At 41.2% G+C, this 12,467-nt stretch overlaps 1 protein-coding gene across 1 annotated transcript in view; it reads right to left on the bottom strand.

Moving 5' to 3' along the window:
- Phyhipl (phytanoyl-CoA 2-hydroxylase interacting protein like) overlaps positions 1-11,816 on the bottom strand; it is a 35,229-nt gene extending 23,413 nt beyond the window's left edge. Inside the window, exon 1 of the mRNA XM_075980012.1 lies at positions 11,490-11,816. Coding sequence (XP_075836127.1) covers positions 11,490-11,592 — 103 coding nt within the window. The 5' untranslated portion in view covers positions 11,593-11,816. The remainder of the gene's footprint in view (positions 1-11,489) is intronic.
- Positions 11,817-12,467: the final 651 nt, after the last annotated feature.

Genomic DNA, 12,467 nt, shown 5'->3' with positions numbered 1-12,467 from the left:
AGGAAGGAAGGAAGGAAGGAAGGAAGGAAGGAAGGAAGGAAAAAAGGCAGTGTGACTGCCAGTTGCTACACATCCTGTTGGGCGTCGAAGACACCTCAATTCTGAAATAATTTGAAATGTTGCTTTAAATTGTTCTCCTTCAAATTACTCCCAAACCTAGTATTCTGTTCTGAGATGCACCATCCATAAAATTTATACTTCAATCACAAATTCAGGTTAATTTCTAGAACCTCACTTCCTTCCTACATGAAGGCTGGATCTGTCTTTAATGCTTTACTTTCAGTGCGCTCTCTCTCTCTTTTGAAAAAAAATCTATTTCCTCTCATGTCCCATTGGTTTTATAACATAAAAAACTTATCTATTCATTTATTAATAGGTATACAGGATCTCACTATGTAGCTTGGGCTGGCTGAAACTTGCTAGTTAGCTCAGGATGATCTTGACTTCAGAATCCTCTTACCTAAACTTCATGAGCCTTGAGATTACAAGTGTGTATAACTTGGCTAGATTCAAAACTATCTTTTAAGTAAGAGGTTTGTTTTTCTTAATATTCTCAAAGATTATGTTGGACTATTAAAGGAAATAAAAAAAATAGAAGCAGTTAAGAAGAATAGTAAGAAATAAGGCTGGAGTAGGAGTCAGGGGACAAGTCACATGGAGTTTCTTTTTTTAATACTAGAGAATGAGTAACGAGTAATAGGCATTAGTAACCTGCTGGCATTGCATGTCATTGCTATTTTGCATTTCTGAGGAATTCCTCTGAAGCACTGAGAGAGAACACACTTTTAGGGAAAATAACTGTTCCATGATTGATGTATTTCATAAATTTATGTTTCAGATTTCTGACCTTAAAGTAATCTGCATTTTAAAGTATAATGAAGGTAAGTAAAGACATAAATTATCTGTGTAAATAGCCTAGTGAATGTGTACCAAGAAACATGTTTAAGATTACCATTAAAATGTTAGATGAAAATGGATCTTAAGTGGTCTTCACATGTCAAAAAATTAAGATGGGGAAGTATTAAACCATAGACAAAGCAGTCTGGAAAAAAGCCCTTAGACTATGAAGGAGATTTCACAGGAAACGTTTGCCGGTGGACCCAGAGGAACCCTGAGAAGTGTCTGGGAGACTGTAAAGACTGTGTGGAGGGAAACACACAACTACAACACAGTACGAAACATGTTTGACTAGAAGTGGCTGCCCTGTACCTGATGAGTTATCATTATTTCAAATTTTATTGCTGTAAATTGTATCATTAGAGTTTTATGAGTAAAGCTTTCAGCAAAGCAAGCAGTTTAAATATTAATTTCCAAAATCAATGGTTTCTGGTCAATTGAACTTCCTTCTTTTTTTTGTTACTCATTTTAAAACAACTTTGAAAGGTCTTTTAAAGTATGAAGTCCTAGAAAAAGGTAGGTTGCACCCAGAAGACAACACATAATACTAGGTCCAAAGGCCCCACCAATGATGCACAAAATGTTATATAAAAAGATGTCTGTTAAACAGATGAAAAGATTTATTTTAAAATAATTGTAAGTACAAAATCGAAGTATAGAAAGATATTTTGTTGACACTGGCACTAAACAAATGTCCCATTGAACATTAAAATTGAGAGTTCAAGGTCAAAAGGATATCTTAGAAAAATATGTTCAAATACAAACTTCAAATCAGGCAAACATTTTAGTTTCTCTTTAGCCTCCACTGCCATTATTTTTCTGCGAATCTGAGGTTCAACATTTCATTTGTTTTATGAATGAATATTTTCCTCAAAGCAAACTATATTGTTAAGAGAGAAAAAAGTATCTAGTACCTTCCATAGCAAACATGAAAACCTTACCATTTAAAAGTAAGGAAATTGTTTCCATGCTAAAAGCTCCGCAGCAGTATCTTTAGAAAACAACTATATCATAAGCTTGTAGATGACAAACCAGCCAACCAAGCAGGCACCAGCTCCTGATCCTATCACTCCCACAATGAGTTATCAACACTGACTAACAGACAGAAAGCAACACTATGAAAGGAGACAGAGAGCAACTAAGCAGTTTGGAAAAGACTACTAAATTTCCCTAATTGTCCTCCAACTCTCTTCCTATGAGAATCAGATAAATATTTCTAGTAGCCTTTCTTCCAGATGTTTCTTTTTATATATGTATCACAGGCATTTCAAGCCCAACTTGTCCAGAAATGACGTTGATGACTTATTACCAAGCTTATCCTTTTAGATCCCCTTCACTAAACCGTTCCTATCTTATTCACTTGTGTCAAGATATCTAACCCCCAATCTAGCACATTTAGCCATCATCAACCCATTTCATATATCACCCTTTCAGTATAATCACAAAGCTCGCAAATGTTTGCCTTGAATGTTGATTAATTGGCAGGAGCAGAGGGAGATTACTGACTCTTCTCTAAAGGTTTGGGTATAGTTTGTCCCCTAAGAAAAGTTCATGTGTTGGGAGTGTGGTCCCCATTGCAGCGTTAGTAAGTGATGGTGGAACCAATTAAATTGCTAGGCAGGTAAATTCACTTGCCACCAAGGCTGATGACCAGAGTTCAGTCCTTTGGATCCACATGACAGAGGAGGGAACTAATTCTCAAAGTTGTCCTCAGACCTTCACATAAGCACCATTACATATACCCACGGTCACAAAAAGAAATAAATACATCAATAAATAAACAAATTAAATGTAAAAGAGATGGTGGGACCTTTTAAGAGGTGGGACTTAGTGAGAGGTCACTAGGTCACCGAGGTCACTGCCCCAGGGAATATTAAGGTAATTTTGGGCCCTAGTTAGTCCATGTAGGAGGGTTGTTATAAAGACCTCCCTGGTCTCTCCCTAGTTTCCTGTCTTGTGTCTTGCTATGTTCTTTCTTTCTCCTCCCCTCGCCCCAATACTGGGTCTCTTATCAGGATGCCATGTGCCATGAGGTGATAAAAACAGGGAACACTTACCAGATCCAGCACTATGCTGTGTAAGGCTTCCATCACCAAAACTATGGTGTTAAATAAACCAGTTTTCTTTACAAATCCCTGTGGTTATGGTACTCCCCCAGAGCAATGCGACATTGACTAATATCACTCCCCTACCTTAGAGAAACCATTTGGTCATGCTCCTCAGAGCACCGCTTCTCGGGTGTAGATACTAGATTACTAAGAGTAACACATCTGGAAATGCGTTTTAAAAAACAAATTAGTGGCCTCCACCCCAGATCTAATCAATCACAAACTCAGGGAGTGAGGTGTGTTCTGACAGGTTGTCCCTGGCATACATTTTGAGAACCAGACCCACTGACAAGAGATTTAAACTTTTTTTTTTAGGACAGAGATGATTAAGGGATCAGCAAACATTATCATTTAGCTTTCTTTGTCATTAGAGTTATTTTGAGCTACTGGGTCACAAATAGCACGTATCAAATTGGGCTGCAGTACCTGACTTTGAGTAGACATCAAAGAGAAAACTTGGTTTACTGCACAGCAATTACGAAGATTGGGCTCTATCTGCTATAGCTTATATTCAGGTATGGGAAAATATAAGCTCAAGTGAAATTTCAAATAGATTTTGGGCAGCATTCAGTTCTTTTTAGTCTAGGTTCATGTGTCTCTATCTGTTCCTTACTCTCAGAGAACAAATTCGACACACTAAGGGATTAGGATGAGTTTTGTGTCGTGTACAATTATACTAGGAATGAAGTTAAGTCTGAAGTATAGCTATCCTTTTAATTACCTAGATGAAGTATGGGCGATTATAAAATTAAAATGCATTTCTAGATTAAAAAGAACAAGAACTATTAACCAAGTTTAACATGGATATACTGAGACCAATTTAGTTTAAAATGTCAGCTATCTGTTAATTAGTAGAGCTAATTTTTCCGCTGTTACTGACCACACTGGCAGCTATCTGCTGTAAGATTTCAGAAATTGCTACTAAAGCTAAAGAAAGTCAGTCTTTGGAGGGGCAGGATTTAGACTGTAGCAATGAAAAGTGACAAGCTTTCCTTCATTTTATAAGAAAATATTTTTCAAAACAATTACATGGTCTCTGACAAGTTCCAGAACTTGGCAGCAAAATAGCAGCTGAAGTCATTATGACTCAGAATTAAAGCATGTTCAAAGCGACCAGATCTCTTGTACTTCAGGCTGGCCTTGAATTCCTGACCCTCTAGCCTCTACCTCCCAAGCTTTACAGTGATAGACATGTCTCACCATGCTTGCCTCAACTACTCTTTTAACAGAATATGATATGTATAAATCTTAGTTAATACTTATTAGTATAAATCTACATGACTTCAGAGTTTATACCACCTCTGATCCTTAAAAACATATTCATAGAATTGTAAGTTTACCTGAAAATGCCTGCACATAGAAACAACGCCTCCTAAACTCAGACACAAGGACCTACAGGGTCATCGATCTTGGAGCAACCCCACAAAGGACTAACTTTCTACACTGACTTCCTATGGATCTCTGTATGATGTACATAGTCTCAAAACTTTGATAATATGCAAAAGCCATGTCAATCTACAATTTTCTTTCACAAGCTTTCTGCATCTTTATCCTGGCAGGAGGGGTTAGCTCTGAGTCTTTATAGTATAGGCTTTAGCCACAGTGTCTTTTATAGAAGGCATTAGTGTATACTTTAGTGAAGGCTCAAAAGGTAACTATTTTAAAGGGTTTGTGGGCTAAGTGGTCTGTCACAGCCAGTTGCCTCTGCTGTAGGAACACAGTAGCCACTGATAATATGAAATTAATATGAAAATAAATTTATAAACATAAATTACTACAGTTGGATAAAATGGGCATGTGTGTTCCAGTATGTTTTTTACATATATCAACAGGTGGCAGGTTTGGGGATCTGGCTCAAGGACCATGATAACTAACTCCTAGTTTAACATCATAGACATAATCATATGAACTGGTTCCATAATAAATGTACAAGATTATCTTGGTTCTTATTGGCCTTAGTCACTAGCTTTTAAGATTTTAAAGACTGAGAAATTCATTGGCATTCTCCTCTTGGAGGATGAAACAAGACTCCATTAAAATCAAAGTAAAGGTAAAATTGTGCATGCCTCATGTTTTTGGTTTTGGTTTTTGAGGCAAGGTTTCTCTGTAGTTTAGGAGCCAGTCCTGGAACTAGCTCTTGTAGACCAGGCTGGCCTTGAACTCACAGAGATCCGCCTGCCTCTGCCTCCCGAGTGCTGGGATTAAAGGCGTGCACCACCATGTATGTCTCATCTTTAAAGGCATATGACTAGTAAGGCACCTTCTGTTCTACTTGTAGGTAGCAATTCCTGTGTGCTATAGAAAACAAAGAACAGAGGTATTCATAGAAGTTGCCAGAACCACGATTGCCAAGAGTACATACATCAAATCTCCAGAGCAGCAAATGAACCACAACCATAGTTCAAATGTTCATTAAAATGGCAAACTGGCTACAAATCCAATTGAGATGCCCTTTGCTCCACCATAGCTATGAAGTAAGTTTGAACTACTGGAGTCCCGTCAGCATTTTTAACATACCTAGACTGAAGATTTAGTTCATCTTTGGGATCCAATTTTGGCCTCCTCTGGACTGTGTTCACTTTTTCCTTCAAGGAGTGAAATACAACTAAACTCCTGAGGGACCACTCTGAAACTGATGTCAAATCCAGACTTCTTTCTTCCACGTAAGTTCTGGTCTCCCTAATGACACAGGTGGTTTCCATGAGTAACTGTTCTCCCCATTCTAGAACTCCTATTCAGAGAAGAGCTTGTGCGTTTCCAAGTGGTTTCCTCAAGTTCCATTTAGCACAAATGCTCTTTTCTGCTTTATAGTAATAAGCCGCCTAAGATTCTAACACTATCTTTATGTAGATGGGCAAAAGTACCTCTATTTCACTATCCCCTCTTAAGCAGCAAAGAGCTTGTTTTTATAAAGTAACACCTTAAAACTTCTATCATTAGACTATAAGTTTTCTGCTAGAAACTTCCCAACACCAGTTTTTTCTTCTTAAAGATATATGTATAAAATACATCCTTCTTAGCCAAGCAGTGATGCATACACTTTTAATCCCAGCAGAGGCAGGTAGATCTCTGTGAGTTCAAGGCCAGCCTGATCTACAAGAGGTAGTTCCAGGTCAGGCTCCAAAATTAGAGAGAAACTCTGCCTCAAAAAACCAAAACAAACAAACAAACAAACAAAACAAAACAAAAAAATCCACATTCTTCTCAGTAAGACAATTCAATTAGAAAGTCTGAACTATTCTGAGTAGTATGGATGGACAAAATGATGGCCCTAAGAGAATATGTATGTATTCGATAGTAGATAGTACTACTCTAGTGATACAATGTCTATGAAGTAGAGAAGTTCTTCTTGAAAAGGATGTAGGGCATACCTGGATGTACATGAGACCTAAATTCTTCAGTGTGAAAAACTGAAGTTATCAAGATGCCTCCAAATATTTGCTTTTCCTCATGCTTTCCTCCTTGTCAATAATTCTGATGTTCAACTTTCCAGACAAACAATTCTAGTTATTCCCGATCACATTCCACTCTGTCTGGAATTCAGTCCTGAGGTCTGTTGTGCACCCTCCACCCTGCCAATGCCCTGTGTTCCGACACCTGGAAGTAGAGCATGCTCAAGCTCTCTGTGCATTTGACCCCGATGTTCCTGCTTTGCTACATACTTCTGCTACAATCTTTACAAATGCTGACTTTTCTCCTCAGCTGTGTAAGTACGAACATATTCTACTCAGTGAGACAGTAGAATAGTTATAGTCTTGAAGTAATAAAGTATTTCAAATAGTTACAAAATGAGGTACATATATATTAGCACAGTAAGAAGATAATTCAAATAATAATGAATTAAGAGAGTCTTAGAAATTGAACAGAAATAGAAAATAAACCCAAGAAAAAGATGTATTCAACAAGGCAAAAGGTAAAATTTGAAACTCTGACTAAAGGCAGAGAAGTGAATATAGAAACTAAAGTATTATGCTTATTTCAGCAAGGCAACCAACTGCTGTTATTACTGAAGGTAATATAAAGATAAGAGTAAGTGGGAGCAGACTCACTCAAGTTAGAGAAAAAGCAAGATGGGACAAATGAGTGAGAAATATTAGTGAAGATAAACCAAGTGACCTGATGGTCATCTACAGTGTTCTGCCTGGAGTGACTCTCTGAGAGGTCTGCCTGGGCAACCAGTCAAGTGCAGTTACTGCTGAGGCCACACAGTCATTCTGCCACTGGAGGGAGTCTGTTCACATAGCCTTTGATGAGACTTTCCCTCTAAAACTTCTTGGTCTTCTATAGAAACTGAATAGAGCTCCCAGCAAGAGTAAGAGTTGGTTTAACACAGCTGATGGTTTTCTTGCTCTTGTCTGCTTCCTTTAGCTTTTATTTAGTCATGTAGTTCTTTGCTCACTAATGAAAATTTACAGCACCCTCACCGTGGTATCTGAGGCAAAGAAATGAATACAGAGACATAGGACACAGAGCAGAGCAGCTGTTAGAAAAGGGTATGAAGAAAAATATTGTCAAGCAAGGGCAGGGGGAGCTGAGGCAGACACTTGTTCAAAGGCACAGGGAAGCAGCCACAGATGTGAACTAGAAGCTCAGAACAGCTTCTAGGACTGTGAGCGACAAGTTGGGATGGTTGCTGACAGTGGGTCAGAATATTGCCGCTGTCATTCTCTTCAATTTCCTCTTAAGATTCAGAACTTATTCAGAATAATTCCTCATGAAATGCTTTTCTAAACAGCACACAACTGAATTACTAACAGGGATACAAATATTGGCTACAAAAAAGAGGTTAAAAAAATAGTACATTCAATTTAAGAGTTATGAAGAAGATTAACACTCCACTCCCAAGAATTTTTCTCCATTTTGCAATAAGAATTGTGGCCGATGCTATATAATACTTCAATCTACATTTCAAAAATCATATATGATTTTTACCATGCCTATTTTTCATGAGGGTGCCTTGGGCTAAAACAGGTTAAGTAACTTGCCCAAGGTTACAGGTCTGTCAAGAGCCAACACGCTAATCTGGCCATCTGATCTGCAATGGCATTACTGCTATTCCATACTGCACGTCAGTGGGACTGAGCCATGATTACCTCACATTCATGTGATTGAGACATTAAAGGCGCATGTCACAGGTGTTCTTTTCAGGCATTTGCTTGCTCCAGAGGTGTTACCCAGGGTATCTAATGTGGAATGTGCCATTATTCATTTGGATTACTCTAAGCTCCTAATGTTCTGATGTGTTTAAGTCACATATCCATAGCATAGAAGAATGTTTCAGCTCCTTCTAAAACTTAAATAAATAACATTTCTTAAAGGAATCTATATTTTGAATATATAAAGAAAAACCCCCTTCCCTTTCTCCACAGAACTACAAATACAAAGAAACTGTAGTTTTCTTAAGTTGTGTTCACTTGTTAAGAAGCATAATAAACCCCATACACCAAATCTAGACAGCCACAAAACGACCTATTCAGAGAGATAATGACTGTTAAAGACAGAAAGCTTGGGGGGGGGCATGTGTTAATATTATAAAAAAATCAGTCTTTCCTACTTCTCTATAACAACAATAGAGGAGTACATATGTGTGTAATAAAAAGACAATGAGATTCAGAACTGATACAGAATTTTGTATAAGGGTCGGTGAGCTATTTTTTTTCTTGTCACAGGAGGGTAGGCACCTCATGCAGTTATAGGAAGAAACAAACTAAAAATGGATTCCCATCTTTCTAATATTTTCAGATAAAACCAGATGTCTTCCTTTCCATTAAAAAATCATTGTGAAGCAACATGCTGTATTCAATAATGAATGCACTAGAGCACTCTAGAGCTAGGAGAAGAAGTGCTTGCCTGCTTGGGGGATTAACAGAAGCCTACAGAGCTACTCTGCTCATTCCAATAGTTTCCTAATAGAATCCTGCCTAAAATCCTCATTCTGAACTACAGTGATTAGCACTCGGGCAGGAACCACATACTAGCAACAAAGCAGACATGCCTGGGAAAGACTACTCACAAGGTAATACACATGTGTATTTACAGGAACCCTTTGGCTTTATTAAAACCCAATGCATGACTATTTGAACTCTGATATTCTTCCAAGTTTACTAACTGTTTCACAAAATAAAGAAATAAAAGGAAATAGTGTGAGAAGATGCTATCACTCAGCATAAACTACAGTTTATAGGAAGACCAGCAACAGACGAAGGATAAAAGAGGAGAGCCAAAGAAATGAGAGACAGGTAGCTATACACCAGGAGCCATAGCTTGTGCTTCACACGACATGATACAATTCTAAACATCTGCAGGTAGAAAGGAAAGCACACTAGCAACCCTACTAGAAATATCTATTGCATTGCCAAGGGGTTTAATTCCATTTCTTACCAAATTAACAAGAGCAAAGTGAAATGATTAAAAAGTAAACCACAAACAAAGCAATATACCCCATGATCATAAAATAAAACTACAGCTCTATGGACCTAAAGTAAAAATATACCTTCAGCTACAAATGTTGCCATAACCTTGCCTTTCTACTTCATATGTTGATGGAAGTGAAGCAGTGAGATCTGAAGGGGGGGGGATGTGAGCGAAGGGCAGGGAGCTGTAGTATCTCAATAGGAAACTGTGCTAACGAGGGTCTAGTTAACAGATTTAGTACAGCACATTACACAACTCTTCTACAAAAAGTGTCATTCCCTATAAGTTATGAAGCCAACTAGCTGATTAGAAATTGCCATATACTGGAACAGGGTCACAAAGGGGAGAGGGAGACAAGCATTTGACAACCTCTCTATGGAATTTCTCCATTTTTTTACACATTTCCATGGCATGGTTCTTTATATTCCTTGGTTTCCATTATTTTACAAAATGAAACCTGATTAGTCCAGCATAAATCCATCAGAGGACTACAAATAATAATTGTCATAGCTATTGCTTGATCCCAGCATCTCCCTCAATTAAATGTTACATAATTTTGTCACTTCGCAGGATTAATAATATCAACCAAGATGCTAAAAATGGACCCGAAGAGCTACTATTCTAGAACAGACTATAGTAAAAGCAGCGTACATTAGTGACTCTGAACTTCATTAAACAAATATTTCCCTAAAAGCTATAATGAACACAGTGAATGCCATTTAAAACACCAATATTACTGAAGTTGGAGGAACAATACTGAGTTATAGTCCCACTTACTATTTGAATGAGTACGTATAAGTCACCGAACTAAATAAATATCAAAGCTACTTTCACCTCTAAAATCAATCTGAGAAAATAAAAATAGCTGCAGTTTAGGAAGGTAACATTACTAATGTTACCTACCGATAAAGGAAATATAAGCAGCCTTTACCATAATATTTATTTACTCTCACTACATCTCTCTTAGAAGCTAAGGTTTGTTGGGTTCAAAGCGTTTGAATTTTGGTTTCAAAATTATTAAAAATAAATTCATATTAACAATAACAAATGTATTAGTAAACAGGACTTTAGCTCTCACGCTACCTAAATGTTTAAAATATCAACGCCTAAACCGGTTATTAGCATTTAAATGCCTTAAAAAACAAGATCTTTGTTTCCTATACGGGTTACGATGTTAAATATTATGATCTTACTGTATACCAAATAATATCTCTCATAACTTTTCTTTAAAACGCTTAATAGCCATTATTCACATACAGTTAAACAAAATTTCAATGATAGTCAAGTGTTTCCATGTCAACTGATTTTCAACTGTGTTATATGCAGAATTTTACAATTATCTGGCCAATCAGCAATCAGACGACTTCTTTACAAATGAAGTTTTATTCCAAATCACTGCAACAACACTGATCTTCCAACTAGCCCAGCACACCGCTCTGGGCCCACACTGCACTTTAACACTTGGACCTGTGATCAATCATATTTTTTCCAGAGGCTGCCAACTTTAACAATAGAGTACCGACACATCAACACACAATGGTACGTGCTCCACACACACTGAATCCCAGCAGATGTAGAGGACCCAGTCCTGCACAGATTTTTTTTTTTTTTTTTTTTTTTTGACATTCTCAGAATCGCTCGCTGCCCAGAGCCAGGAGCCTAGTGTCTGTCCTTGGTGCTGAAACGCAGCTTTTCCGCCCGCCGACTAAAACACTACGAGGCTCACCCCAGGTAGACACTTGCCGGGGTAGGAGGTTTGCACCGGAATGGAGAAGTTTCTGGTCAGGGAGACCTATCTAGCCTTTGCGGTGGCGGTTGTGCCGGGAGATCCAGGACCTGCCTGCTGCAGAAATAGGCAGCACCGGGCCGCGGACCCGAGAGGCGCCCTCTCCACAGCGGAGCCCTCTCCCGCGGATCCGAACGGTTCCCTCTTCCCAGTGAAGCCCTCTCCCACGGACCCGAGCCTCGGAGCCTTCTCCCGCGGACCCGAGAGGCGCCCTTTCCCACGGACCGGACCGGACCCCCTCCGCCCGCGTCCTTTTGTCTCCCGCCGATGTCACCGTGCCTCACCATCGCGGTCGCACAGCTGGATGGCCTCCAGGCTGAGGTTCTTGATCTCCTCACAGGGGCTGCTGGGGCTGCTGAGGGCATGGTCCAGGCGCGGCACCTCCATCTTCGCGACCCCGCGTCGAAGCCAGGCGCCGGCGGCCGGCGGGGCGAAGGGCGGGAAAGGCCTGAGACGGCTGAGGGGCGAGCAGAGCCTCCGGTCTGGAGTCGCGGCCCGAGGCGACGGAGACGGAGACGGCGGGCGGCGACAGCGACGGCGGCTGCAGGAGCTCCTCCGAGTGCGCGGCTCGGAGATTGAACGCCGGCCGGCGCGAGCGCGGGAGGAGCGCGCTCTCGGCTGGAGGGAGGGCCGCGCACGCGCACGCACGCACGCGCACGGGATGGGGAAACTGGGGGTGGACACGCGCCTACCTGCCCGCACACGGGCCCCGCCCCCTTCGCCTACCGCGCGCAGACCCCGCCCCCTGCCTGCCGCGCGCACGCGCCCTGATCAGATCCCGCACCTAGCCAGCCGAGCACACGCGCGCGCGCTCAAACCTGCCTCTCCCTGTGGCGCGCGCACCCGCGCCCACCTGCGGGCGCGCCGACCGTACCCCGGGTCCTTGGCACGCGCGCCGGGCGGCCTCCCTCCGAGCCCCCGTTCCCGCCTGTCGCGCGCACGCGCGCCCTCGGCTTCCCAGGCGTCGCAGCCCGCGCCGCCACGCTGTGGAAGCGAAGGACAGCGGAGCGAGCGCGCCACGGCGAGCGCGGGCCGTGGGAAGCTGCTCGGCGGGTCTGGCCCTCACTCGCCTGGCGATGGCGGCTTGGCTAGCTTTCACAATGCCAGGCAGAGCCGGACTGCCCACCCATGCTGCGACGAGGCTAGCGCGCCTGCAGGTTGGTTGTGGACCACAGATTGGGAAACTGAGGCCTGGGTCACTCAGGGTCCCTGTTCCCTGTCTAGCCCGGGTCTGCGCTCCTCACGAGGCCCTGCTGTGAGAA

Source organism: Microtus pennsylvanicus, chromosome 7 (assembly GCF_037038515.1).
Source record: "Microtus pennsylvanicus isolate mMicPen1 chromosome 7, mMicPen1.hap1, whole genome shotgun sequence".
In the NCBI taxonomy this organism is placed as follows: Eukaryota; Metazoa; Chordata; class Mammalia; order Rodentia; family Cricetidae; genus Microtus; species Microtus pennsylvanicus.
This window is presented reverse-complemented; position numbering and strand designations above follow the sequence as displayed.